Raw genomic sequence first — 26529 nt, forward strand, 5'->3', positions numbered from 1 at the left:
TTTTAAACTGAGGGGCACCTGGGTGGCCTAGTTGGTTAGATGACCAGCTGTTGATTTCAGCTCAGGTCATGATCTCAGAGTCGTGAGATCAAACCCCATGTCAGGCTCCATGCTCAGTGCAGAGTCTGCTTGAGATTCTTTCCCTGTCTCTCCCTCCCCAAACTGGCTTGTTCTCTCTCTTTCTCTCAAAAATAAAAACAAAGGGGCCTTTGGATGGCTCAGTCAGTTAAGTATCTGAATTCAGCTCAGGTTGTGATCTCAGGGTCCTAGGATGGAGGCCCATGTCAGGCTCCTCCCTCAGCAAGGAGCTGGCATCTCCCTCTCCCTCTGCCCCTCCCCCTGCTCATGCTCCCTGTCTCTCACATAAATGAGCAAAATCTTTTTATTTTTTATTTTTTAAAAGATTTTAATTATTGGGTGCTTGGGTGGCTCAGTCAGTTAAGCGTCTGCCTTCAGCTCAGGTCATGATCCAAGGGTCCTGGGATCGAGCACCGCATTGGGCACCCTGCTTCGCAGGAAGCTTGCTTCTCCCTCTCCCATTCCCCCTGCTTGTGTTCCTGCTCTGTTTCTCTGTCAAATAAATAAATAAAATATTTTTAAAAGATTTTATTTATTTGTTTGAGAGAGAGACAGAGAGAGATCACAGAGGAAGAAGCAGACTCCCCACTGAGCAAGGAGCCCAATGTGGGGCTTGATCCCAGGACCCTGAGACCATAGCCTGAGCCAAAGACAGACGCTTAATGACTGAGCCACCCAGGTACCCCAGCAAAAATTTTTTTTAAGATTTTATTTATTTATTTGAGAGAGAGAAAGCTAGCATAAGCAGAGGTAGGGGCAGAGGGAGAGGGAGAAGCAGACGCCTCACTGAGCAAGAAACCCCATGTGGGGTTTGATCCCAGGACCCTAGGATCATGAACTGAGCTGAAACCAGATGCTTAATCAACTGAGATACCCAAGCACCTCAATTAAAAAAAAAAAAAAACTACAAAATAAAAAACACTTTATTGAACATATTAGGCAAATATCACTGCCTAAATTTAAGGTGTACAATGTAACTTTGATACATTTATATGCTGCAATATGATTGCCTTTGCAATATTGTTGCTATAGTCATTATACTGTGCATTAAATCACTACGGCTTATTTAAGACTCTTTACAATTCTGTACCCTTAAATATCATTTTTGGCCCCAATTCCCTATCCCCTGGTAACCACCAGTTTACTGTTCTTTTTAGTTTGGCTCTTCTAGGCTCCGTGAGTAGTATTACGGAGTGCTGGTCTTTCTCTGATGTCCCTCACTTGGCCTCATGTACTCCAAGATCACTCATATTGTTGCAGATGGTGGGGTGTCCTCCTTTCTGACGGCTGAGCCGCACGGGGTACCTGGACCAGAGCCCTTTTACCCACTTGTCATTTGATGGGCGCGTAGGTCGCTTCCGGATCTCAGCTACTGTATAAATGCTTCAGTAAACCTGGTAGTGCAGGGGCCCCGGGGGGGGGGTGCTCAGTTGTTAAGTGTCTGCCTTCTGCTCAGGTCATGATCCTGGGGTCTGGGGTCTGAGGATGGAGACCCGCATTAGGCTCCTTGCTCGGCGGGGAGCCTGCTTCACACTCTTCCACTCCCTCTGCTTGTGTTCCCTCTCTCACTGTATCTCTCTGTCAAATAAATAAATAAAATCTTTAAAAAGAAAGATTTTATTTATTTATTTGACAGACAGAGATCCCAAGTAGGCAGAGAGGCAGGCAGAGAGAGAAGAAGGGAAGCAGGCTCCCTGCAGACCAGAGAGCCTGATGTGGGGCTCGATCCCAGGACCCTGAGATCATGACCTGAGCCAAACGCAGAGGCTTTAACCCACTGAGCTACCCAGGCACCCTTGAAGCCCTCTTCTTAATCAACTGCTTTCCCTCCTCCCCACCTCTGCAAACCAACCCAGCTCTTCCCCTGCATTTCACAGGAAGAGAAGGCGTCTGGGGAAAAGGACCCAGTCTTGAGAGTAATTTGCCAACGCATCTGTGAAAGTGACGACGCAGCGTGGCTCACATGGCTGAGCTAAGCTCATGTGTCCTCTTCTCAAATACTGGAAACTTATGGCTGGACCTGACCCCTCATTAAAGCTACACTGACTTCCCCGCAGAGAAATTTCCATGTGACGTGTCTTGGTGTTTCAAGTTCAGAGCTGGTCGTCAGTCCTCTGCAGCACAGCTCAGATTCCCCCACTCCGTCTTAAGGAGGTGACCCGCCCATTTCTAACCCCACCATCCGGCCAACAGCAGTCTCACATCAGGTCATATCATCAACTGATTCAGGTCCCACGAGCGCCATCGCCCTTCCGCCCCAGAATGCCTGCCCGTGGTGTTCCCATGACCTTACAGGTGCCCTGCTGCTCTCCGAAGGCTTCCAACGGCTCGTCAGTGCCTCCAATACAATCAGAGCTTCTAGTGGCTGCGCTTAGTCCCATGGCCCGGGGAAAGCTGCCTTGTCAGATCTCTGCACTCTCCATTCTCCCTCACATCCTCTGTTGGGGAGGAAAGCTTCTCCTAATTTCTAGTGGCTTCTTCTCCCACCTCGAGGTCCTTGTCCAAGCCCCTCCACTGACATGAGCCCTCCCCTTACTTCATCTGCCTAAGCCCCACGCCCAGCCCTTCACAGAGTCCAAGATGGGTACAGCTGCCCTCCCTAAAGACCCCTCCCCTGCAGCCCCCCTGCAGCCTCCCTCCAGGCCCCCTCCAAGGACTGCTACATTTTGCAAGGAATTAGCTTAGCTGCCTTGTTAGATGGTAAATATCCCAAGACGGTCTCTACCGTGACACGTATCCCCGGTGACCCTCCCAGTGCTTTGCACCCTGCGCGCACTGACTGTGAACCAGCCATGTGCAGGATTCCTACACACTGGGTTCCACCGAGGGCTTGGCGGGGAGAAAGTAGAAGACGTACACAGTAACTTTGTTCCACGAGTCATTTAGTGGACTGGGGCAGGTGATTGAACAACAGGCTGCGGGGTAAGGCTGGGAGAGTAGAGTTCTTGCTTGCCCTCCCAGGAGCCAGCTGTGTCATGGACGCTTGTAAATTTTCCAAAATAGCCATCTGCTGTTGGGCGAGCTGGGTCTGGAGCTGGAGATTGGCGTACATACACTCCAGGAGGCCCAGGCATTCTGTGGGCTTGTGGTCAACTCCTGAGGGAGAGCAGAGGAGGTGCACCGGGGGCAGGAGGGAGACGCGGAGACCATACCGCGGTGGGGAGCGCTCCAGCCGTCCCAGCCCGCAGGCACCGGTGCTCGGCTGTCACCTACCCGGCCACACTACTTTAACTGGAAAACTGTCACTGGGATTTGTTCCTTTCTCCCTTGCCAAAATTCCCCCCATAGTACTTGTGATCACATAGCCTGGTCTGCAATCACTTGTTTAATGGTTGTCTAAGCCCCTCTCTAGCACGTAAGCTCCGGGAAGGCAGGAGGCTCTGATTCCTTCGCTGTTCTATCCGCAGCACCTAGAAGCGTGCTGGTGTCTAAGTATTCAGAACGTACTGAGGAGCGAGTGAGACGATCCTTCCACAGCCTGGTGCGGCGTGGGGTCAGCGGGGACCCGCAGTGCCTCCTGTTGTCTCACGTCACGTTGCTCCTGTTCTCAAGGACTACAGCCGGCTCCGGGGTAACTCTGGCAGTGATGTGCCTATGTCTTGTGTATTTACTGGCCTTGGCTCCTTTGCTAAACTCTGAGGTCAGCAAACACTGTTGTCATGACCTGTCGTATGGTCTAGTGCTGGTTAGGCCCTGCAGGTGTCTGTACCCACGCATTTCCCCACGGGAATGTGAGCGACTGCCTACTGTTTCCTCCCCTGGCCGCTTTTAACTAAAGTTACTAGCGAGCAATACAATTCTCCTTTCAGTCCCGCCTAGCCCAGTAAATATGCGATTAAGGAAACCAACACAAATTGGTCGAATCCAGAAGAAAACGCTATCAGTTGACCTGAACAATCAGCAAGCTGCCAGTGACCCGGGGTTGGTACCAGATCAACAGGGAGAGCTCAGGCCACTTCCTGCGCGCAGGCCCTCCCCATCCAGCGCTGGGTCCCTTGGGGAAACCTCCCCCCTCCCCAAATCCTTACCTGAGGGCGGCTTTGTTTTCTGGATGTTCAGGGAAGTGGCCGGTGGGGAACTTGCTGGAAGATTAATAAAGCTAGGGGAGGGTTTGGCTCGACAAAGAGGCACAGCATTACTTTCCTCTTTGGCTGGAACAAAATCAGAGGCAACTAATCAGAGTCATTTCTCACAAGGGATGGCCTTTCTAACTCGACCCCTGCCTTTGGTCTATGAACACAGGTACCAAGGCCCTGCACTCAATAGCTCCAAAGGAAGTGACGTAAGACAGACAAAAAAGAAGCCACAGTGGGAGTAAGGGAAGCCAAGCAGGGATGGGCTCAGCTAACATCTGACAAGTTCTCGTGGACGTGTGCCACGTGCTTACTCCTGTGCTAGACACTTGCGCAACACAGGGTCTCGAACTTGTGGCTTCCCAGGGACTCTCTCTTTGGGAGATGAATAGCACACTGATGACGAAATGTGAGATATAACCACTCAAGGACCAGGGCGCCTGGGTGGCTCAGTGGGGCAGGCCTCTGCCTTCGGCTCAGGTCACGGTCTTGGGGTCCTGGGATCGAGGCACATATCGGGCTCTCTGCTCAGCAGGGAGCCTGCTTCCCCCCCAACCCCTCTGCCTGCTTGTGATCGCTGTCTGTCAAATAAATACATAAACAAATAAATAAAATCTTAAAAAAAAATACCCACCCAAGGACCTAAACAATGTGCTTCTGACAATCTGGGTGAAAATGAGAACTTTGTTGCTATTATTGTTATTATAATCTCTAAGACTTATTTATTTGAGATAGACAATCTCAAGCAGACTCTGCCCGGAGAACGGAGCCAGGTGCAGGGCTCGATCTCACGAGCCGATCCCGCATCAAGTCAGACCCTCAGCCAACCGCGCCACTCAGGTGCCCCCAAAACAAGGCCTTTTATCCCGTAGTTATCCTACGTATGTGACTGGATGCAGAAATGGATGCTTTCGGAAAGGAACAAGAGCTCAAGACAACTCTGGGAGTCAGGGAAGACCCCGGGCAGGAGAGGGTATCTACCGGAAAAGATACTTCAAGTGGGGGGGAAAGAGGCTCAGGAGAGCAGGGGAGCCAGGGGGGCCCTTCACAACAGTGAGTCTGAGACTTCAGGCTTTCTCCTGAATCCGGTGGAAAGCCACTGAGCCTTTTAGGATCAGAAAATGTGATAAAAACTCTATTTTATTAATTTCCAGGAATTAAAAGAGACTGGATGTGGAAGTTCTTGAACGGGGAAATACATGACCTTGGGCACAAATAATTAAGTTAGAAGGAAAAGTGCATTTGTAGGGAGAAGGTCATGGGTCCCACAATAGACATGTGTCAATTTTGTTTAGTGAGCAACACTTCCTCTGGAAAAACTACTCTTCTCAGATTCCAGGCCATTCTGGTTGGGACACCAGGCCCGGCTTCCCAGGAGGAAAGGGCGTGGGACCCAACACAGGCCAACCACGGTATCTCATCCTCCGCGGCCATGTGGCTGATCCAAGCGTAAGCACGAGGGGCCGGGGGGGAGTGCACAGACGGATCCGGCTGTCCAAGCAGTCTTCTTTCTTCTGATCTGCTATGCTGGGAAAATGTGAAGTTGGGGCAGAGGAAAGCTACTGAATTTGGCCAGCGTGCTGCAAGGAGCAGACACAAGCAAGAGAGCCCAGACCAGAGTGCCGGGGAGATGGACGGACTAACGGCTGCCGGCACCACGTCCCTCAGTGCAGGCCCGGAGGCCCCCGCTCCTGCAGGGCCTTCTTCCTGTCCTGCGACCATCTCAGCTTCCCTCCCAACTGCACAAGCCTCTGAATTTCTTTGTTTACCCAAGGAAGTCTGAGTTGGGTTCCCATCCGATTAACGTAACTCACATTTTGGACATACTGAATGAGTGGAGACGAGACAGTCCAAGTAGAAATGCCTAAAAAAACAGCCAGAGGTAGCACTGAGCTCAGGGGAAAGGTCAAACTACCAGGCCAGCCCCAAAAAGGGGATAAAGAAGGTGCAAAAATAAATCAGCTCTCTAGAGTGAAAAAACAGGAGAGCAAAAACGGGACCTTGGGGAGCTCTTCCTCGGGAGTTTCAAGATGAGAAGTGGCCAAGCGTACAGAGGCGGCGGATGGAGAGGCAAAGCGGCTGAGTCTCCGAGGGAGACCGCGAGTCACTGCCAGGCCGAGATCAAGGGGGACAGAAAGACGGACTCCACCGGCTCACTTACACACCTAGGAGACAGCTCGATGCCCGTGAGCGTCCACCACTGACGATGCCACAGCAAGCAGACCCGCACGGTTGTGACTCTCAGGGAGCGGACAGCGCTGCCGTGTAGACAGCCACTAAGCGACTCTCAGGGAGCTGACAGCGCTGCCGTGTAGACAGCCACTAAGCGACTCAGGCAGTGGATAGCGCTGCGGTGTAGACAGCCACTAAGCGACTGAGCATGTGCGTCATTCCACCGGGAAGTGTGAGAGAGCACCTAACCTAGAGCCCATCTGCGCAGCCGGGGACCGTGTTCCCCAAAGCGATCCTGTCTCAGCCGGGATCTGGGGATGAAGATACAGGCCGGCTGTCTTCAGAGGAAACAAGCCTGGGGCAGAGGTGTGACAGGTAGGAAGAATGAAAGAAGATGTCATGTTCTTGTCCTTAACTCCAAGTGCAACAAAGCCCCCCCTCCCCCAGCAGGGGACAGAGAGTCCTCATAGCCGGGTGCCAGGCTGAGGTCCTCTCTACTTGGAGACTCACTGGGCCTATGAAAATGCAAATCTGTTGGGGCGCCTGGGTGGCTCAGTGGGTTAAAGCCTCTGCCTTCGGCTCAGGTCATGATCCCGGGGTCCTGGGATGAGCCCCCCATCAGGCTCTCTGTTTCCTTCCTCTGTCTGTCTGCCTGCTTCTCTGCCTACTTGTGTTCTCTGTCAAATAAAATAAAATCTTAAAAAAAAAAGGCATATGAAAATGCAAATCTGTTTTATTCCCTACTACTCCTGGTGAAGGTGAAGGAAATTCGTCTTTGGGGGTTTTTTTAGGCTGCGTTTGCGCATTTTCCAAGCCCGGCTGTAGGCCCCCCCATCTCCTTTTCCCCACGCCTCATCTGACATTTGAAGGCTCGTGCGGGATGGTAAGAAGACAGAAGCTGAAACGGGGGGTCTCGTGATTATTGTCACCATTGGAAAAAATCTAACTTTAACTTCCATACAAATGCACTTCTCCACAATTCAGTCCCTTCCTAGGTGTAGGAGGATATATTTTCCACCAGGCTGGAAGGTGTGAAGGTGTGAGGAATACTGACACACAGTGCACGGGAAGGAACCACACCTCCGGCATCACAGAGGGGAAGGAGGCTGGGAAGCAGCTTCGGGAGGCAGAACACGGGAAGTAAAGGAAACAGGTGCTTTATGGACATTACCTAGTGGGAACAGATGCTTTATGGACATTACCTATTTCTCACAATGACCGTAAGACATTTTACGGTCACATTTTATCTGAAAAAAACTTAAGGTAGGAAATTTGCTTAGGATTCCACAACTAGCCATGTGGCAGTGCTGGGGTTAAGTCCCGGCCTGGGGGCTCCATGGTCATGCTCTTTACCAGCCCCGACGGCTGTGAAGAGAGTTAGTCTGTTCCGTCTAAGCTGTGACAACAGCCGCCTCTCCGGTAGGAGTCATCTACTCCACCCACGGGGAAGTGGCTGGTTCTGCAGTCGGCCGCTCCAGGCACCCCCCAGTCGGCTGAGCGGGACTGCGGGGGACTGCCCCGCCCCCCCCCCCAAACGGAGTATCTGTTTTCTCTTCCCACCACTAGGTCTCCTGGAATCCCTGCGCATGAAGTCGTGTTCTAAGCAGTAAGACGGAAACAAAGGAAGAACAATGTATTCCGTCAACGTGTCCTCGAGCAACTATCCTGTAACAGATCCAGTTCTAGGCCCTGGGAATACAGCAATGTTCCCGTTTATTTATTTATTTTTAAAGGAAGGTCTAGGCCCAGAATGGAACTCAAACTCATGACCCTGCGCTCAGGAGTCACAAGCTCTGCTGACGGAGCCCGCAAGGCGCCCCAGCAACGTTTCCATCTGAAGGGAAACCGTAGAACAGCTACAAATACGTTCCACTTAACAGAGAGAACAGTGGGGGAAATCTATATATACAACTAGAATCCTTTTCCCGAATTCTGAGCAATTATGGAGGCCTGGCTTTGGTGTGTGTGGGGGGTGGGTGCAGGGCCTCGGACACACACACACCTTCTCCGCTGGGACGGCCAGCACGCTGCTCCATCGGACACCAGCAGGTGCGGCGCCTGGGGAAGAACCACAGCGTTACGGGCCCGACAGCCCGCGCTCACCACCAGCGACGGTGCCGGCTCTCTCCGGCGCATCTCGGGAGGCGCGCGCGGGAAGGGAGGTCCTGCTGCACGTCCCGGCCAAGGCTGCGCGGCCGGGGTCGCCGGCGCTCCCGCGGGGCTGCGCTAGCTCGCAAGCAGCTCTGCCGCCGCTGCTCCCGCTCTCCAGCACCGAGCCGTCGGGAACGACGCCCAGAGCTTCTCGAGGAGCCTCCCGCGAGCGGGGCCTCCCCCACGGCTCCGTCCCGCAGCAGCAGCCCCCTGCCTGCCCTGCGCGGCCCCGGCTCCCCTCCCCACGCCGCACCCCTGCTCGCGTGGTTTTCGGTGCGGGGCCAGGAGTGCGGCGCAGGAGGAGGGCGCGGGGGAGCCGGGACCGGAGCCCCGGGGGCGCGCTGCGGGCCGGACAGCGGGCTGGCGTCTGCGGGAGGCACCAGCGGAGCGAGCGCGGGGGCCGCGCGCGGGGTCTCGCCGCGCGCCCCGAGAAGGGCTCTGCCACCCAGCCGGCCCCAGCGACCCAGCTCCCGAGGCGGCCCGCGCCGCGGCTCCTCCCGCAGCTAAGGCTGGGCAGGGCCCCCCGCGGCCCCGGCGCACCCCGCACGCCGGCCGGCCCGGGCACCTCACCTGCGCTGTTACTCTAAAGCCTCCGGCCCGGCACCCACCCTCGCAGTTGACACACATGCGCCGTGGCGCGCCGGCCAACTGCCCCGGCCTCCGCGCTTGCGCAGACCCGCGCGCCGCACGCGGCCGGGAGCGGCCACCCTACTGCGCAAGCGCCCGCGCCCTCCCCGTGCCATCGCCGCGCGCTCTCCATCTAGCTTGCCCGGCCGTTCCGGCGTCGAGGGCGGGGCTAAGGAAGCCGATTGGCCGGTCTTCGTGCCGGTCAATGCGCTGGCTGCGGTGATTGGCAGCGACCCGGAGGGTAGCGGGTTGAGGTGTGAGCCTTGAGGAGGCAGCGTTTTCTGGGCTTCTCTCTGCTTCTCTCTCTCCAGAAGGTTCTGCCGGTCGCCCCAGCGCTGGGTACCGGGCTCTGCATCGCGCCGCCATGATGGGCCATCGTCCGGTGCTCGTGCTCAGTGAGTTGCGGGGAAGCCGGGGCAGGGACCCCCTTCCGCCCCTTCCCTCCGCACTTGGCCGTGGGCCCCAGCCGGGTCCCGCCCGGGTCGGGCCGCGCAGCCTTCCCGTCGCCTCGGAAGCCCCCGCCGCTCCCCCGTGTGCCCCGACCGGGTCCCTGGTCTCCCTGGCCCTGGCCGAGCCGCCGGGCTGCGGGCACTCGCGCTCTCCGCGCCGCCGCACCCCTGCTCGCGTGGTTTTCGGTGCGGGGCTGGGGAGTGGGATGGGGCCCGGCGCGGCCCGGCCTCGGCGCCGGGGCCGGTGGGGCCGGTGGGGCCGGTGGGGCCGTGGCCGCGGGGCCCCGGCGGCTCGCCTGGCTCGAGCGTGCGGCCCTTCCTGGCGGCGCAGGAGCCTGTCCCCGTGGGATGGGGGGATTAGGTGCCGGGGGCGGGCAGCGGCCGCAAAGGGGGTCCGCGCACAGCCGGTGGGACCCGCGGTCCGTCTCCGTGACAGCGCCCCGGGGTCCGCTCCAGCGACGCGCTGCGGGGTCCGGCCTGGCTGTGATTCGCCCCGCGGCGTCCTTTCCTGCGGAGTTTTCCTGGATTCCTCTCTGAGGGCCACCTCCATTGTCCTCGCTTGCGCCGTTCCCGTTTTTCGGGTAACTTCTGTGCCCCGCTACACGCTCTCGTCCCTCCCTTACGGGTTTCGGTGTGCAAAATACAATAACGCGATTTCCTCCGTTTTTCCTGTCCCTAGGAAATAACTGTTTTTAGGAAAAAAAAAAAAAAAAAGAGATTTCACCGAACTGGGGCAAAGCCGCCTTCGTTCTGATGAGTCTGCCGGACAGTCCAGGCGGGACTTTAGTTACGGCGACCTGAAACGGGAATCCAAATGCTGAGGGTCCTGAGCGTGTAGACGAGACGGGACTGGGTGAAACTTTTACCCATTTAACCTGTAGGGAGTGTGTGATTTGAGAGGAGGGAGATCAGCATTAGGTTGGTCTGGTTGGAGCCCCGGGCTTGTCTCCATGGGGAGGGCCCAGGGCCGAGTGGTGCATCGTGAAGTCTTTTCCAGGTCTACGTTTATCCCTGGCACTAGTGGCTAGAACCGAGTAGGCCTCCTGTCAGGATGCGTGCTTGGCTCTGGCTGATGGTGGGGGTCCCTGAGGCATTCCTGTTCTAGCCAAGTGTGGAGCGAGCGTGTCTGGTAAACCGAGCCCCTCTCAGAGCATGTTCTCACTGCACAGCACACCGTGGGGGCACGGCAGTGATTGCGCTGGGACTGTCCGTGTGATTCCCTCTGCCCAAGTAGGAAGATAGGAACCCCCCAAACTCCTTCCTTTTTAGCATAAAGCAGTGATTGATGCTTTTTTTAGGTCAGCGGTCCTTTGAGAATCTGATCGCTCTAGAGCCTCTTCCCAGACAAGAACACAGTATCTCCCCATTTTCTCCCAACCCCAGGAGTTCACCATTCCACTAGGGCCCACTCGTGGACCTCAGGTTATGAATCTGCTGTAAATACGTGAACGTTTGGTTCGTGGGAAGGCGATGACCAGGGCTCCAGGGTTGAAGTGTTAGGGATTGTTTGTGTGCCAGGGCTTGACATAAAGACGTAGCCACAAGTACGTATATTTACTTTTTTAACAGTTTTTTAAGGTATGTCGACACAATAACTTACACGTATTTGAAGGGTACAGTCCGGTGAGGGTTGACCCTTGTTACATCTGTAACACCTGTGTGTGTGTTTATTTTCAAAGGTCAGGGAATTAGAGTTTCTCTACGGTGGGTGAATCCTGATCTGTTGCATTTTATTATATCTGTTTTAGGCCAGAACACAAAGCGTGAATCTGGAAGAAAAGTTCAGTCTGGAAACATCAATGCCGCTAAGGTAGTGTGTCTTTCAAGTAGTTTAAAGTTTGGATTAGTTTGCCTCCAGCTGCCTTCCCTGGTACTTTTGTATTCATTTGCAGTTACGCAGAAGAAATGTCCTTTCAGGCCGTTTCTCATGGTGGTAGGTAGAAAGATACTCTCCCGCGGTGAGTTAGGCCTAATACCTGGGCATAATTCTGTTAGTGTATATTGTTTTGTAACCTGCTCGTGTCTGCCTGCCATTCCCCACGAGTTACTTGAGGGAAAGGACTGTCTTCCCGTTGGCGTTCCTAGTGCCCACTGTAGATCCTGGCGGGGTACTCAGCACGTGCTTCTGGACGAAAGAGTGAAACCTCCCCGGAGCTGATTTAGCGCAGTGTGGAGGCCCCTGTCGTGGGAAGAAATGCTAACACGTGGACCCGCGGTTACCTGAGTTACGGGAACCGGAAGCTCTGGAAGCCACGTCCCCCTTTCCTGTGAAAAATTCTTTCTGCGTCCACCCTGAAATCACTCCCAGGGGAGAAGTAGCAGCCCCTGGGGCTGTGGCGGCCTGTACCGAACGTGCCTTCTGACGCGCGCACTCACGGGCCTTCTGACCGGTGGTCCGCGTCTGTCATTTTCTTTTCGCTAGACCATCGCGGACATCATCCGCACGTGCTTGGGACCCAAGTCCATGATGAAGGTAGGCCTGGCCCTTCCTGCACTTTCTGACTTCAGATTTTTCCTGTCTGTTACCTGGAACAGGTGTAACTTGGGTATGACTTACTTTTGTCCTAGATGCTTTTGGACCCCATGGGAGGCATTGTGATGACCAACGACGGCAACGCCATCCTCCGAGAGGTGTGACTTTTGTTGAGCTTTCCAGTGTCCGCTTCGGCGGCACACTTACTAAAATCGGAACGTTTTGCTTTCTAGGAATTTTATAAAGGATCCGTAAAATTACGTATGCATGATGGTTAGTTTCTTAGGACTGCCGTGGCTTTAAACAGAAATTTATTTTCTCATAGAGTGGAGGCTAGAAGTGAAAAATCAAGGTGTCAGCAGGGCCCTCCTCCTTCTGAAAGCTCAAGAAAAGAATCTGTCTACCAGCATCTGGTGGTTGACCGCAGTCTGTGACATTCCTTGGCCTGTGGACTCAGTCTCCTTTTTTTTTTTTCTTTTAAGATTTTTATTTAACAGCAGGCACAAACGGGTGGAGGGGCAGAGGGAGAGGGAGAAGCCAGCTCCCCACTGAGCAGAGAGCCTGACGTGTGGGGCTCTATCCCAGGGCCTTGAGATCATGACCTGAGCGGAAGGCAGAGTCCTAACCCACTGAGCCACCCAGGCGCCCCCTGTCTCCTTCTCAGTTGTTATAGGCCATTCTCCTGTTGTGGCTCTGTTATAAGGACAACAGTGGTTGGATATAGGGTCTGTCGTAATATCACACATGATCTAATTGTAGATCTTGATTACAACTGCAAAGACTGTGTTTCAGTAACATTCCCATTCACAGTTTCCAGAGGGTAGGACTTCAGCTGTCCTTTTGGAAAACACAGTTCAGCCGCAACACTGGGGCTCCTGGGAAGTAAGCTATGAAAGTAAGAGGCTCTTCTGTCTTTGAGAAACTTGAGTAGTTGAGTTGGGACGCATTTTTCCCTAAAAAGAGGGGGACTTGGAGAGAGGATTCACTTAGATATTTTGGAGACCCCTTAAAATCATGTAAGCTGTGGTAAAACGGTACTGGATAAGGGAGAGAATATAACAGCTCAAGAGTCAGGACCCAGTAGAGTGGGTTCCGAGGTCTCTGAGTATTGCTGATTCCGTGGCAATCTGTGTTTTCCTTCTCAGATTCAAGTCCAGCATCCAGCAGCCAAATCCATGATTGAAATTAGCCGGACGCAGGATGAAGAGGTTGGAGACGGGACCACATCAGTAATTATTCTTGGTAAGAGGACGACAGCAGTGCTGAAGCTCGATTGAAACATGAGGTTTTCCACCCCCCCCCCTTTTTTTTTAAGATTTTATTTATTTGGAGCACATGCCTGGGTAGCTCAGTCATTAAACATCTGCCTTTGGCTCAGGTCATGATCTTAGGGTCCAGGGATCGAACCCGACAATGGGCTCCCTGCTCAGCAGGGGGCCTGCCTCTCCTTCACTCCTGCTCGTGCACGCGTGCTCTCTCTCTCTCTCTCTCTCTGTCAAGTAGACGAAATCTTTAAAGATGTATGTTTATCGGAGAGAGAGACAAAGAGATCGCAAGCAGCGCGGAGGGGTACAGGGAGAAGGGGGGGGCCCACGTAAGACTTGATCCCCATGACCTGAGCTGAAGGTAGACACTTGACCTGCTGAGCCACCCAGGTGATCAAAACATGAAGATTTTTATCGGAAATAACATATGTGTCCTATTTTAATAAGGAAATTATTACCAGTCCGCTAATTACAAATATTTAAATAATTTATTGGTAATTTTTTGTGTATTTTCTCTAAGTGAGCATAAAACATTCATTATAGTGTAGGATAAACTAAAAACCTGGTTGAACAAAATACAGTGTGTTCTTGTCATTCACGGTAAGTTGCATTCTAGAAAGTCACCACGGACGCTGAGTTCGCAAGTGCTAAACCGTCCGTCCTGGAGTAGATCCGTGTCCGGCTCCTTTGAGCCTCTACACACTCTTTAATACCTACACACCTTATTGCATTTGTTTGGTGGGGGCGGGGGGGGGTGGGCAGGGGAGAGGCTGAGGGCAGAGGGGGAGAAACCCAAGCAGAGTTCCCGTAGCGACGGGAGCTTGGAGCCTGATAGGGAGCTCGATCCCACGACCATGAGATCATGACAGCTGAAACCAAGAATCAGGTGCCCTCATACCTCACTTAATGTGAGGGGTTTTTTGGTTTATTTATTTCTATTTCAATTTTTTAGAAAGGTTTTATTTATTTGGGGGAGAGAGTGATCGAGAGCAAGAGCAGGAAGAAGAGAGAACAGGCTCCCCGCCGAGCAGGAAGCCTGATACCGGCCGCAGTCCCAGCACCTTGGGATTAGGACCCGAGCCGAGACCAGATGGTTAGCTGGCTGAGCCACCCAGCCTCCCCTACTTATTTTTAAAGTAATCTCCCAGTTCATCAGGGTGGCTCAGTTGGTTAAGGGTTTGCCTTTGTCTAGGATCATGATCAGGGTCTTGGGATCAGGTCCTGCATTAGGCTCCTTGCTTAAAGGGGAGCCTTGCTTCTCCCTCTGCCTGCCGCTCCCCCTGCCTGTGCTCCCACGTGAGCCAGTGCGTGCTCTCTGACAGATAAATAAAATTATAAATAGAATAAAAAACCAACCAAATAAATAATTTCTACTTCCAGCATGGGGTTTGAGCTCATAACCATATGGTCAAGAGTTGACGCCTTTCCAAGTGAGCTAGCCAGGCACCTCTCGGTTTGTTTTTTGTTTTGTTTTGTTTTGTTTTGTTTTTAAGATTTTATTTACTTATTTTGCAAAGAGAAAGCGATCGCAAGCAGGCAGAGAGGCAGGCAGGGCACGGGGGTGGGGGTGGGTGGTGCGTTGCAGGTTCCCTGCCAAGTGGAGAGCCCAATGTGGGGCTCGATCCCGGGACCTTGAGATCATGACCTGAGCCGAAGGCAGAGGCTTAACCCAGTGAGCCACCCAGGCGCCCCTCGGTTTTTTTTTTTTTAAGACACCCTATGGGGGCTCCTGTGTGGTTCAGTCGTTAAGCGTCAGACTTTTGGTTTCAGCTTAGGTCATGATCTCATGGGTCCTGAGGTCAGACCTAGCGTTCAGCTCTGTGCTGTCTGTGCTGAGCAGAGTCTGCTTGAGAGTTTCTCCCTCCTCTTCCCCCTTCCCCTCCGCCCCCTTGCACAGGGGAATGCACACGCTGTCTCTCTTTTTCTCAAATAAATAATTTATTTTTTAAAGGTTTTATTTATTTGAGAGAGCAAGGGATCATGAGTGGGGGGAAGGATAGAGGGAGAAGCAGAGTTCCCACTAAACGGAGCCCGGGGCGCCTGGTGGCTCAGTGGGTTAAGCCTCTGCCTGTGGCTCAGGTCATGATCTCAGGGTCCTGGGATCGAGTCCTGCATCGGGCTCTCTGCTCAGCGGAGAGCCTGCTTCCCCCTCTCTCTCTGCCTGCTTCTCTGCCTAACTTGTGATCCCTCTGTCAAATAAGTAAATAAAATCTTAAAAAACAAAACGCAAGACTCGATCCCGGGACCCAGGGATCATGACCCGAGCCAAAGGCAGAGCTCAAATGACTGAGCCACCTGGGCGCTCCACAATAAATAAATTTTTAAATAAAAATAAGGACACATTATGTAATACATGTTGCTGATTCATTGAACTCACAGCCAGTAGCACCGTAACTCACGCCTGAACGAGGCTTTTGTAATGTGTTTTCTCTGTAAGGCACGTCACTTTTCTTGCACTTAGGAAGGCTGGGCTGGACTAGTGCTATGCTTGGGCCAGTTTAAACAGTGAAGTCAACAAAATGCACAAAAATGTGAACCTGTATTGCATAAAGTGTGGGAGCTGAAGCAGGGCAGGGCATCGCATCGCGTGACTCGAGTGTTCATCTCAGCACGTGTGTGTGAGTGACAATGAAAATGCCCCTGATTTGGGGCTCAAAGATAACATTTTATTTATTTATTTGACAGAGACCATGAGAGGGAACACCAGCAGTGGGAGTGGGAGAGGGAGAAGCAGGCTGCCTGCTGAGCAGGGAGCCCGATGCAGGGCTCTATCCCCGGACCATGGGATCATGACCTGAGCCAAAGGCAGATGTTCAGCAACTGAGCCATCTAGACGCCCTTACAAATGACATTTTAGCCAGTTGTGCGGTTGACGAATGTTGACAATGAGTCTTGACCGTACATATTTTAATAACATCTTTCCATTTTCTGGAGGATCATAAAGGATCAGTTCTGAAAATTTGACGTTGCCTTTATTTCTCTGTGTGTTTTAAGTCAATGGAGAAATGTTTATAATCAAGGCATTTATTTTTTAAAATCTGATTTCGGTAATACATTGTTGAGGAAATCACCATCACCCTATCTCTCTTCCGCCCCCCTGCAACCCTCAGTTTGTTTTGTGAGATTAAGAGTCTCTTATGGTTTGTCTCCCTCCTAATCCCATCTTGTTTCATTTTAAGGAAATGAACTCTTTTAACAGATGTCAGTTAATGATGTTGGCCCACATGCCTGGAAGTAGAGCGCATATAACAGAATTATTGTATGAACTTTTAAAGTGATGTTTCCAGTTATTTTTAGGAAGTACAGAGTTGGGTGGAGATGTAGGGTGTCACCACCAACTAAGCACTTGGTTATTTTTTGACGGAGCGTGAGCTGGGGTTGGGGGGCGAGCAGAGGGAGAGAGGGGGGCTTCAGCGGACCCCCTGCTGATCGGAGCTGGACTCAGGGCTCCGTGCCTCTGGCCCTGAGATGACCTGAGTCGAAACCCAGGGTCGGATGCTTAACCTGGAGAGCCACCCAGGTGCCCACTAAGCATTTGTTCAGACCCAGTTCTCTTTGAGGAGTGAAAATTAGGTGTGGCTAGTTCTGTGCTTGGAGGGAAAATTCGGAGGATGCAAGAAGGAAGACAGACTTCATATGCTTTCCCACTGTTTCGTGGCTGCAGATGAGCAGTAGTCACCAGGCAGGCTTTCCTAGCTAATAACCTAGTTAAATCTCCCGGAGAGATTAGGGGGTTAAGTATCCACGAGTCTAGGTAGCTCTGATAAAGAAAACCCTGCTGTTCCTAGAGTCATTCTTCTTCGAAGTTGTCCTCACTGTTCTCTAACAGGCCATACCCTTTCCTAAGTGAACTTACTCCAGCGTATTTTAAAATGCGTATTTCTGGATGCACATGGGTGGCTCAGTCAGTTAAGTGTCTGACTTGGTTATGGCTCAGATGATGATCTCAGGGTCGTGGGATCGAGCCCCACATTAGGCTCCACACTCGGGGCAGAGTCTGCTTGTCCCCTCCTCCCTTTCCGCCCCTCCTGCCACGTGTGCACATGCGTGTGTGTGCGCTCGCTCTCAAACTGAATAAAGTCTGTAAAAAAATAATTGCTTGATTATTTTAACAGGTATTTTGGTCACTTAGGAATTGGTGTAAGGTATTGAATTCAAACATTCAAGCACGTGCCAAAGTACATTTGTTTTTGTTTTTAAGATTTTATTTATTGGACAGAGACACAGCGAGAGAAGGAACACAAGCAGAGGGAGTGGGAGAGGGAGAAGCAGGCTTCCCGCTGAGCAGGGAGCCTGATGCAGGGCTCGATCCCAGGACCCTGGGGTCATGACCTGAGCCGCAGGCAGACGCTTAAGGATTGAGCCACTCAGGTGCCTCTCAAAGAGTACACTTGTGAACCTTGACACATTTGTGTACATTTTTTTTTCATTTGTGTACATTTTAACAATCAGTGTTAGTGGACAGGTAGTACAAGCAAATTGTACAAAAGATCTTTTTTTTTAAATTGTTACAAAAAGTACATTTGTCTCTCCAAACTTTTTTGTTAAGAAACAGACTTGTGGGGCGCCTGGGTGGCTCAGTGGGTTAAAGCCTCTGCCTTCGGCTCAGGTCATGATCCCAGGGTTCTGGGATCGAGCTCTGCATCGGGCTCTGCTCAGCAGGGAGTCTGCTTCCTCCTCTCTCTCTGCCTGCCTCTCTGCTTACTTGTGATCTCTGTCTGTCAAATAAATAAATAAAATCTTTAAAAAAAAAAAAAGAAACAGACTTGTGTGTATATGTGCATCTGTATATCTATTTGTGTGTGTTAGAAAATAAAGACAAATTTAAGGGGATGTTTCACAAATAATCTCAGTAAATTTTGTAAAATTTTTGTGGTTATGCTTCCAGGTATAAGGTTTTTATGTGTATTTTTGTTTTTAGTACAAATGGTTTCTCTGCCTCCCAGGTTCCGAGAGAATCATAAACAAGTCCGTTTTCCTTTATATGTTTTTCCTTCTGGAGTCTTTGGGGGGGAAAAATGTCTCCTTTTGCTTGGAAAACTGGTGACAAACGCTGATCTTGAAAGATCAAGTGAATAAACTGTGTTCAATCTTCGATCACTTAAAGCATGTCTGGTGACATGCTTTTTTTCATGGATTGCCTTGTATAAAGTATAAAATTTGGATTACAAAAAAATTTTATTAACAGTCCATTGGCATAGGTTTTGGGACCATCTATTTTAGGGAAAATGATAAGGTATTTTTAGAAGTCTCATGAAGTTGCCTTAAAATCTTGGTACTTTATTTAAAAAACCACGATGGCTTGTGTGTCTCTTTTCAGCGGGGGAGATGCTGTCTGTGGCCGAGCACTTCCTGGAGCAGCAGATGCACCCAACGGTGGTGATCAGTGCGTACCGCAAGGCCCTGGACGACATGATCAGCACCCTTAAGAAGATCAGGTATTGAGATCAGAGCTACTGTCAGCCATGGGGGCCTGGAAGATGGAGGTGTTCTGCGGTGGTGAAGGAAGGCGCATCACCAGGGCTTGACACTGTTGTCCTGTATGCGAGGAGGAGAGAGGAGGACAGCAGAAGACAGAGGACAATGACACAGGGCACAGCGCGGACAAAGGGAGTTGGGTTCAGTTCTCCCACATGTCTTCGGGTTACATGCAGTTTGCTTGTTCCCCTGTTAGGGGCTGCCATGGAAAATGTGTAGCAAAATAGACCCACCTTCTCAAAGCTTAGATGCCAGTGGGGGGAGTTAGTTGAAGAGTTGGATAACTAATTATTCAGGATTTAATACTAAAGTGCCCTACCATCACGTAGGATTATGACTCATGCAGTTAATTCTCTAGTAAAATGCTGGGGAGGGCGGTAGCCGGCAGTTTTCCATTAAAGTCAGGAGGAGTGGGACTGAAAATCTGTTTGAGTCCCATCTAGGAATTAAAGAACTTGCTGTTCATCTGCTGTGTACTAATAGGGTAACGATAGGAGTGTGGAAAGGCAGGACTTCTAAAATCAGAGGATGTGAGGTCATGACATAACGCAGAATGTCCTGGGTTTAAAAATTCTGTGTAAAGCCTCTACTCTGATGTGGTTGGGTTTTTGGTGCGTAAGCCTCGAGTAACTTGGCGGGCTGTGTGTTGTAGTACCTGCTAAGAAACGGACTGTATGTTAAAGTCTGTCTAGCACTTTCAGGGAATGTGTTGTTTGCCTGAAATTATTTTTATGAAGTAAGCTGTAAGAATGTAGAGATAACCGAAGGATTTATTGAGTTTGTGGAGCTGAATTGATAGTTTCTCTTATCAAACAATAATTGTCTGAATGTCCTAGGTGGTACTTGTCGAGCTGTTGTTTCTTCTCTAAAATCCATAATTCTTGGGGCGCCTGGGTGGCTCAGTCGGTGAAGCATCTTCCTTCGGCTCAGGTTATGATCCCAGCGTCCTGGGATTAAGTCCTACCTCGGGCTTCTTCCTCACTAGAGTCTGCCTCTCCCCCAGCTCATGCTGTCTCAAATAAATATTTAAAAAAAAATAAAATCCAGGGGCACCTGGGTGGCTCAGTGGGTTAAGCCTCTGCCTTCAGCTCGGGTCATGATCTCTGGGTCCTGGGATTGAGCCCCGCCTCAGGCTCTCTGTCAGCGGGGAGCCTGCTTCCCCCTCTCTGCCTCCCTCTCTGCCTACTTGTGATCTCTGTCTCTGTCAAATAAATAAAATCTTTAAAAGAAAAATCCATTAATTCAAGAGCTATGTAATGATAGCATAGCATATGCCTTACACTGTTACATGAAAATTCGGTTTAGGTGGTGTCCAAGGTATTGTAGAACTTCGGTTTTATGGCTGCAGATAGTCTCACCACATACAGGTGTGTGTTGCTGTTAGGAGAGGCTGAACACAAACACGGCATGTGGCTCACCACGGAATCAGCTGCTTGAGGATAGTGCGGGCCGAGGGGGGTTACCAGGACGAGCTCTCGGCATTTACTAGTGGTGGGATAAGGTGTCAGAGGCAAAATGTGTTTTGACCCAAGTTACAAAGTGGAGTTTATTTGGTTGAAGCAGAAGATAAAGAACACACCATTTTTCTGTAAACTCTTAAGTCTGGAGGGTCGTCAGGCATGAGGAGACACTGGTCGGATTTGAGATCGCTTCCAGGGACGGCTTAGTTGCAGTCTTGTTGAAAGGCACGGGGAGGGACATTTCTGCCCGTTGCCCCCCCACCGGGGTCCCTAGGCTGTAGATGAGGGACTTCCTCGACCGTCCGAGCTGTCCGCTGAGCACACTGCCTGCCTCTTCCTCCAGTACCCCTGTGGACACCAGTAACCGAGACGTGATGCTGAACATCATCAACAGCTCTATCACCACCAAAGCCATCAGCCGGTGGGCCTCGCTGGCCTGCGGCATCGCCCTCGACGCCGTCCGGACGGTGCAGTTTGAGGAGAACGGGCGCAAGGAGATTGACATCAAGAAGTACGCCCGGGTGGAGAAGGTGAGCTCGTCGCGCTTGCGGGACGCGCTGTTTCCGAGCGGGAGTCGCCTCACTAGGGAGGACCAAGGGTTGTGTTTTTATAGTTAGAACATTTGCTGCCCAGAAAACTGCAGCTTGAAAAAGAAGGTACCCAGGAGGTGTTCCCAGAATAGTTCTGCTGCTTTCAGTGCTGTTCCTCCACAAGGCTTCCCAGGGGGCGGGGGGAGGGCTTCTCTGTGTCTCTGTGTCTGGGCCTCTTGGTGAGGCTGTGACCCAGGCCCCAGAAAGCGCTCCCCAGCTCTGCTCCTTGGAGGACCAAAAGTAGCATTAATAGCCGTGGGCCTGTAGGTGGAGCCCCACGCCTAAAACATCTGAGAGAATCTTTGCGAGTCCCTGAATTTCTCAGCGTCTCCGCTGACCTTCAGATCGGGGTCCTGGTCCGTGATTGGTGTGCCTCCTGGAGGGAGAAGTGTGGTTACAGCTGTTTTTGACGTTCAGGGAAAAAGCGACGTCAGAAACCTGCATGTGCTCATTCGGGAAAGCCGAGTGTCTGGGAAGGGAGTTGAGAACTGGCTGCTCTTGGTTGTGGATGAAAAGTGGGTCTTTTGCTCAGATACCGGGGGGCATCATTGAAGACTCGTGTGTCCTGCGGGGAGTCATGATTAACAAAGACGTGACCCATCCCCGAATGCGGCGCTACATCAAGAACCCACGCATCGTGCTGCTGGACTCCTCTCTGGAGTACAAGAAGGGAGAAAGCCAGGTGAGGCTCCCGGCCCGCCTCCTCGCCGCTGGGGGAGGACTCGGACTGCGAATAGGACACGGAAGTAAAGGCGTGTTTGTTACCCTGCCTGCTGCGTCCGCAACCTGCACGTCTAGTTTCTGCTTCCCACGGGAACCCTTTCCCGGTGTTGGTGCTGATTCTGATTTCCCTTCACAGCTGAGGGATTCAAAGCTTAGAGAGGTAGATTAATTGAGGAACACAGCCGTCCCGGCCAGGTCAGGGTTTGAACGCAGCTCTGTTGGCTTCGGTTCCATACTGCCATGCCGCCTCTCCTGACACGAGTAGAACATAGGGTCAGGGGTAATTCAGCTTGGGAACGCCAAGGAATTTTCAGAGGGAGGAGGTTCACCAGGCTTTTACTCTGTGTGGCTAGAATAAAGTAATAGGCTCGTTAACGCAGGCATTGGGAGGAAGGTGTATTTTGTTGGCGGGAAGAATTAAGACCCAGATACTATGCACACTGACGGGCCGGAGGGAACATTGCACTAGGGTCCGGGACCTCAGGCCACAAACTCCCCTGAATGCCTTTGCCTTTGACACTTCCACTTAACGTGTAATTAAACATTAACACGGAACCACACCCCTGAAACCAATAAGACATTATGTGTTAATTTTAAAAAAAGGAAAAAAAAGTGAAGGCATTCAGCTGCAGGGCTGGAGCTGAACGGGCGCCCGAGGGCTGGGCTCCCGGCCGGCAGGCCTCTCGGACCTGTAAGTCCGCAGCTTTCTCCACCTCGCAGACTGACATCGAGATCACGAGAGAGGAGGACTTCACGCGGATCCTGCAGATGGAGGAGGAGTACATCCAGCAGCTCTGTGAGGACATTATCCGTCTGAAGCCCGATGTGGTCATCACAGAGAAGGGCATCTCAGGTAGGACTCCATTCGCTTCCCCTCCCGGTGAGCAGAAGAGGGCGGCTGCCCCCCCGCCCCCCGTTGGCGTGGACCGAATGTAAACGCGACGGTGTGGGGTACGTTGGGGATGACACCGGTTCAGGACCCAGGATTCCGGCTTCCAGTTTGACGTCTCTGTTCTTGGGTTTACAGACTTAGCTCAGCACTACCTCATGCGGGCCAACATCACAGCCATCCGCAGAGTCCGGAAGACAGACAACAACCGCATCGCCAGGTGAGTTGGCCACGTGAAGATAAGATTCCTCCTTCCTGTGTGTTTTCCTTTTGGAGCTTTATAATGTGGTTCCTGTTACCTGAAAAGGTTTAACATAGGACACAGTCAGATTGGGTATTGATGGGCATAACCTGGGCTTAGCTGTGTGCTGTCTCCAGAAAGGCTCCGGACCCGCAGCTGCCTGCTGCTGGCCAGTAGTGACAGGCTCAGGCTTAGACGTCTGTGGTCCCTGCCTCAGGGTCTGTCACGGCCTGTCTGCGGTAGCTCGGCCTAGAGCACGGCTGTTGGATTCCCTGACTGGATCTTCAGCTGCTGGTCATGTAGCTTACGACTGACTCACTGTTTGCAGATTCTGTGTTCACATACCATTCGTTTCTGATACTAATTTTTATTTTAAAAAGCTGAGTCCACCCCAGTGTCAAATATCAGATCCAAGTCAAGTGTTATACTTCCGCCAGCTCTGAAAGGGCTCTGAGTGCGCACGGCTACAGAGGGCGGACCGTGGGCCCGGGAGTGGGGGGCCCGGGCAGGTGAGTTCTGTGCTCCGTGGAGTGGAGTCAGACGCACACTCACGGACTCCCTTTCCTCCCTTCTGGACTTCGCGCTGTCTTGAGTGCAGCTCCGTTACTGGCCTGGAGCTCTCATTGGGCCTTGCGGGACGCAGCGCGTCTGGAAAGGACTGTAACGTGGCGCACACGGTAGATGCGCCCGGGAGCACATTTGTCCGGTGCTGAAGGGCCACAGAACATCCTCGGGTCAAACTGCACCTGCTTGTCTCATTGTTCCGTGTATTGCAGTTTATCAGCCCTGTTCATGCAAGGACAGGTCACATACACGTGTTTGAGAATCTTACTGCCGGGCAGCCAGGAGCTCCCGCGTTACGGAGCCGTGTTTCCAGCAATCCACTTCGGGCCTTACCCCCAGCCACTGGCCTCCCGCTGGGAAGATGAGTAGAAGCCCCCAAAGTCACATGCCCCCCCCAATCTGGTCAACAGAGCTTGCGGGGCCCGGATAGTCAGCCGGCCAGAAGAGCTGAGAGAAGAAGATGTTGGGACAGGAGCAGGCGTGTTGGAAATCAAGAAAATCGGAGACGAGTACTTCACATTCATCACCGACTGCAAGGACCCCAAGGCCTGTACCGTTCTCTTGCGCGGGGCCAGCAAGGAGCTGCTCTCCGTGAGTCTGCCTTGGGGGCGTGCGCGCCGGAACTGGGTTTCTTTCTTTCTCTCTTTTCTCTCTCTCCTTTCTTTCTTTCTTTCTGATTTTATTTATTTATTTGACAGAGATCCCAAGCAGGCAGAGAGAGGGGGAGGCAGGCTTCTTGCTGAGCAGAGGGCCCGAGCGGGGCTCCATCCCAGGACCCTGGGATCATGACCTGAGCCGAAGGCAGAGGCTTTAACCCACTGAGCCACCCCAGGTGCCCTGGGTTGTTCTGTTTCTTGAGAGAGGCCCCTAAGACCTAAAATCCTTCTGTTGCCCATTCATAGCCATTTAATTTTTGATATGTGGCCACAAATATCTTCTTTTTTTAAGTGAATAATAATTTTTTTTAAAGATCTTATTTAGTTGGGGCACCTGGGTAGGCTTAGTCGTTGTATGTCTGCCTTCAGCTTGGGTCATGATCCAGGGTCCTGGGGTCAAACCCACATCAGGCTCCCTGCCCAGGGAGAAGCTGCTGCTCTCTCTGGCCCCCCCGCTTGTGTTCCCTCTCGCTGTGTCTCTCTCTGTCAAATAAAATCTTAAAAAAAAAAATAAAAGATTTTATTTGATATGAGCACAAGGAGGGGGAGCAGCAGGCAGAGGGGGGGGAAGCCGGCTCCCCACTGAGCAGGGGGCCTGATGTAGGACTCGATCCTGGGACCCCAGGATCACAACCTCAGCCGAAGGCAGACATTCAACCAACTGAGCCACCCAGGCGCCCTGAAAAACAATTTTTTAGGGGCATCGGGTTGGCTCACTGGAGAAACACGCAGCTCGAGCTGGAGGTCATGAGTTCAAGCTCCGCCTTAGGTACAGAGATTACATGTGTATGTAATTTTTAAAAAATTATTAATTACAAAAAAAAACACATAAAATTTACCATCTGAACCATTTTTTACATTCTCGGGCCACAGATCTTCAGAACCTTGTCATCTTGCCAGACATACCCCTTTGGCAGTGACTCACCATTTCCCCGGGAACCACTGCTTCCTTATTTCTTAAGCTGACGTTACAAATACCACTTTTGTCCCAGGTTAGGTAACTTACCCAAAGGTGCACAAGCAGGGCCTGTGGCGCCGTGGGAGGGGACGGAGGGGGACTGCTCTGTGTCACCTGACTTCACCCCCCGCCCTCTCGCACACCTGTAGGTCCCTGTGCTTCTGCGACGCGCAGGGCGTCTGCTCTGCCCCACAGTGTTCTAGGGACCTTTCCAGCTGCCCTCCTTGATGGTTTACCAGACGTGGCAGTTAGGGAGCCCTCGAGTGCCTCTGATGTGTCCCTGAGTCCCCAGCCTTGGGCTTCATGTCATCCGTTTGCTTTCCCAAGGAAGTGGAACGCAACCTCCAGGATGCCATGCAGGTCTGCCGCAACGTCCTCCTGGACCCCCAGCTGGTTCCGGGGGGTGGGGCCTCGGAAATGGCCGTGGCCCACGCCTTGACAGAGAAGTCCAAGGCCATGACCGGTGTGGAACAGTGGCCATACAGGGCTGTTGCCCAGGCCTTAGAAGTCATCCCTCGCACCCTTATCCAGAACTGTGGGGCCAGCACCATTCGTCTGCTTACCTCCCTTCGGGTGAGTTCCTTCCCACGCTTTGCTCCTGACAGGGTGGGCAGAGCTGCTTGGCCCAGGGGGATGGTTCACATCTGTGCGTCTGGCTCTCCTGACAGCTTGTACCTTCAGGTGTCCCCTCTCTCCGAACACTCGACGTGTTTGCAGTCATTGTCATTACCTTGTCTCATGTCACTGTTTCTGCCTTATTACCTCATGTTCCTGCCCACTTGTTTCTGGTGTTTTCCCTTGAGCTGTTGATACTTCTTCCGACTCCAGGCCAAGCACACCCAGGAGAACTGTGAGACGTGGGGTGTAAATGGTGAGACAGGCACCTTGGTGGACATGAAGGAACTGGGTATCTGGGAGCCATTGGCCGTGAAGCTGCAGACGTACAAGACGGCAGTGGAGGTGAGGCGCCTGAGTGCGCTGGGCCGCGGGCAGGCTCGTCCCTGGAAACCAGCGTGTTGGGCTCGATCTTGAAGGGGGGGGCTTAGAAGACAGAGGGTTCTCGGAAGGTCCCGCAGTGTGTCCTTTGCCGTACTCCCCTCTAGCTCGTGCAGAAAGCAAGGTGGCCCCACAAGATGTGGCCCTTGCTGAGGGAGAGCTGTGTTTGCCGTGCCAGGCTCGGTCAGGGTAGACGGCAGATAAAATGCTAACTACGTGGAGGAGCTCAGTGTTGGGTTTTAAAGAAAACAAGCGCTCTTGCGGTCTCCGCTGACCTCTTTGGGGCTGTGGTTTTCCCCCAGACGGCAGTTCTCCTGCTGCGGATTGATGACATCGTCTCAGGCCACAAAAAGAAGGGGGATGACCAGAGCCGGCAAGGCGGGGCTCCCGATGCGGGCCAGGAGTGAGTGGCCGGCACCCAGACCTCGACGCGGAGCCGGCGGAGGCTCCCTCTTCCCTGAGCCAGACCGCCAGGGACACTGTGGATGTCTTTGCTTGGAAGGGTTCGGGTTGAGGGGCAGCCCAGCCCCTTTTCTGCTCCAGCTCAGTTTGCAAAAGGCGCTGACATGTAATTCTTCTCTGTTGTAAGCTTTCCATTTAATTTAGTTTGCTTCCGACGATTAAATCTAAGTCATTTGAGACGGTGGTTCTGTGTTTTTCAGTCTTGAGTCTTATCTCCGCCTCCT

General features: G+C 52.3%; 2 protein-coding genes across 3 annotated transcripts; one reads left to right on the top strand and one right to left on the bottom strand.

The window, feature by feature from the left end:
* Positions 1-2943: 2943 nt before the first annotated feature.
* TSACC (TSSK6 activating cochaperone) lies at positions 2944-9173 on the bottom strand. Of its 2 annotated transcripts, none has more exons than XM_082703452.1 (4): positions 9045-9173; positions 8326-8381; positions 4107-4229; positions 2944-3174 (listed from the first exon to the last, which is right to left on the bottom strand). In XM_082703452.1, exons 2-4 carry the CDS (start codon positions 8357-8359, stop codon positions 2957-2959), a joined length of 375 nt encoding a protein of 124 aa, XP_082559578.1. In that variant the 5' UTR covers positions 8360-8381; positions 9045-9173; the 3' UTR covers positions 2944-2956. The 2 variants fall into 2 exon arrangements, with proteins under 2 accessions (XP_082559578.1, XP_082559577.1); XM_082703451.1 differs by having other exon boundaries at positions 8326-8578; positions 9040-9157.
* A 145-nt stretch (positions 9174-9318) lies between these two features.
* CCT3 (chaperonin containing TCP1 subunit 3) lies at positions 9319-26489 on the top strand. The gene is made up of 14 exons (XM_082703405.1): positions 9319-9496; positions 11299-11360; positions 11973-12023; positions 12119-12181; positions 13169-13265; positions 18609-18726; positions 20570-20756; positions 21349-21498; positions 22260-22392; positions 22567-22648; positions 23644-23824; positions 25175-25420; positions 25676-25807; positions 26146-26489. Exons 1-14 carry the CDS (start codon positions 9466-9468, stop codon positions 26248-26250), a joined length of 1638 nt encoding a protein of 545 aa, XP_082559531.1. The 5' UTR covers positions 9319-9465; the 3' UTR covers positions 26251-26489.
* Positions 26490-26529: the final 40 nt, after the last annotated feature.

This window comes from Mustela nivalis (assembly GCF_964662115.1).
Source record: "Mustela nivalis genome assembly, chromosome: 16".
Classification (NCBI taxonomy): Eukaryota; Metazoa; Chordata; class Mammalia; order Carnivora; family Mustelidae; genus Mustela; species Mustela nivalis.

Coding starts and splice junctions, on each gene's coding strand:
- TSACC (XM_082703452.1), bottom strand. CDS start 8,359: ATGGAGCAGCGTGCTGGCCGTCCCAGCGGAGAAG. Junction 4,230..8,325: donor TGGCCGTCCCAGCGGAGAAG/GTGTGTGTGTGT, acceptor ATTTTGTTCCAG/CCAAAGAGGAAAGTAATGCT. Junction 3,175..4,106: donor GAAAACAAAGCCGCCCTCAG/GTAAGGATTTGG, acceptor GCTCTCCCTCAG/GAGTTGACCACAAGCCCACA.
- CCT3 (XM_082703405.1), top strand. CDS start 9,466: ATGATGGGCCATCGTCCGGTGCTCGTGCTCA. Junction 21,499..22,259: donor ACAAGAAGGGAGAAAGCCAG/GTGAGGCTCCCG, acceptor TCCACCTCGCAG/ACTGACATCGAGATCACGAG. Junction 25,808..26,145: donor CGTACAAGACGGCAGTGGAG/GTGAGGCGCCTG, acceptor GTTTTCCCCCAG/ACGGCAGTTCTCCTGCTGCG.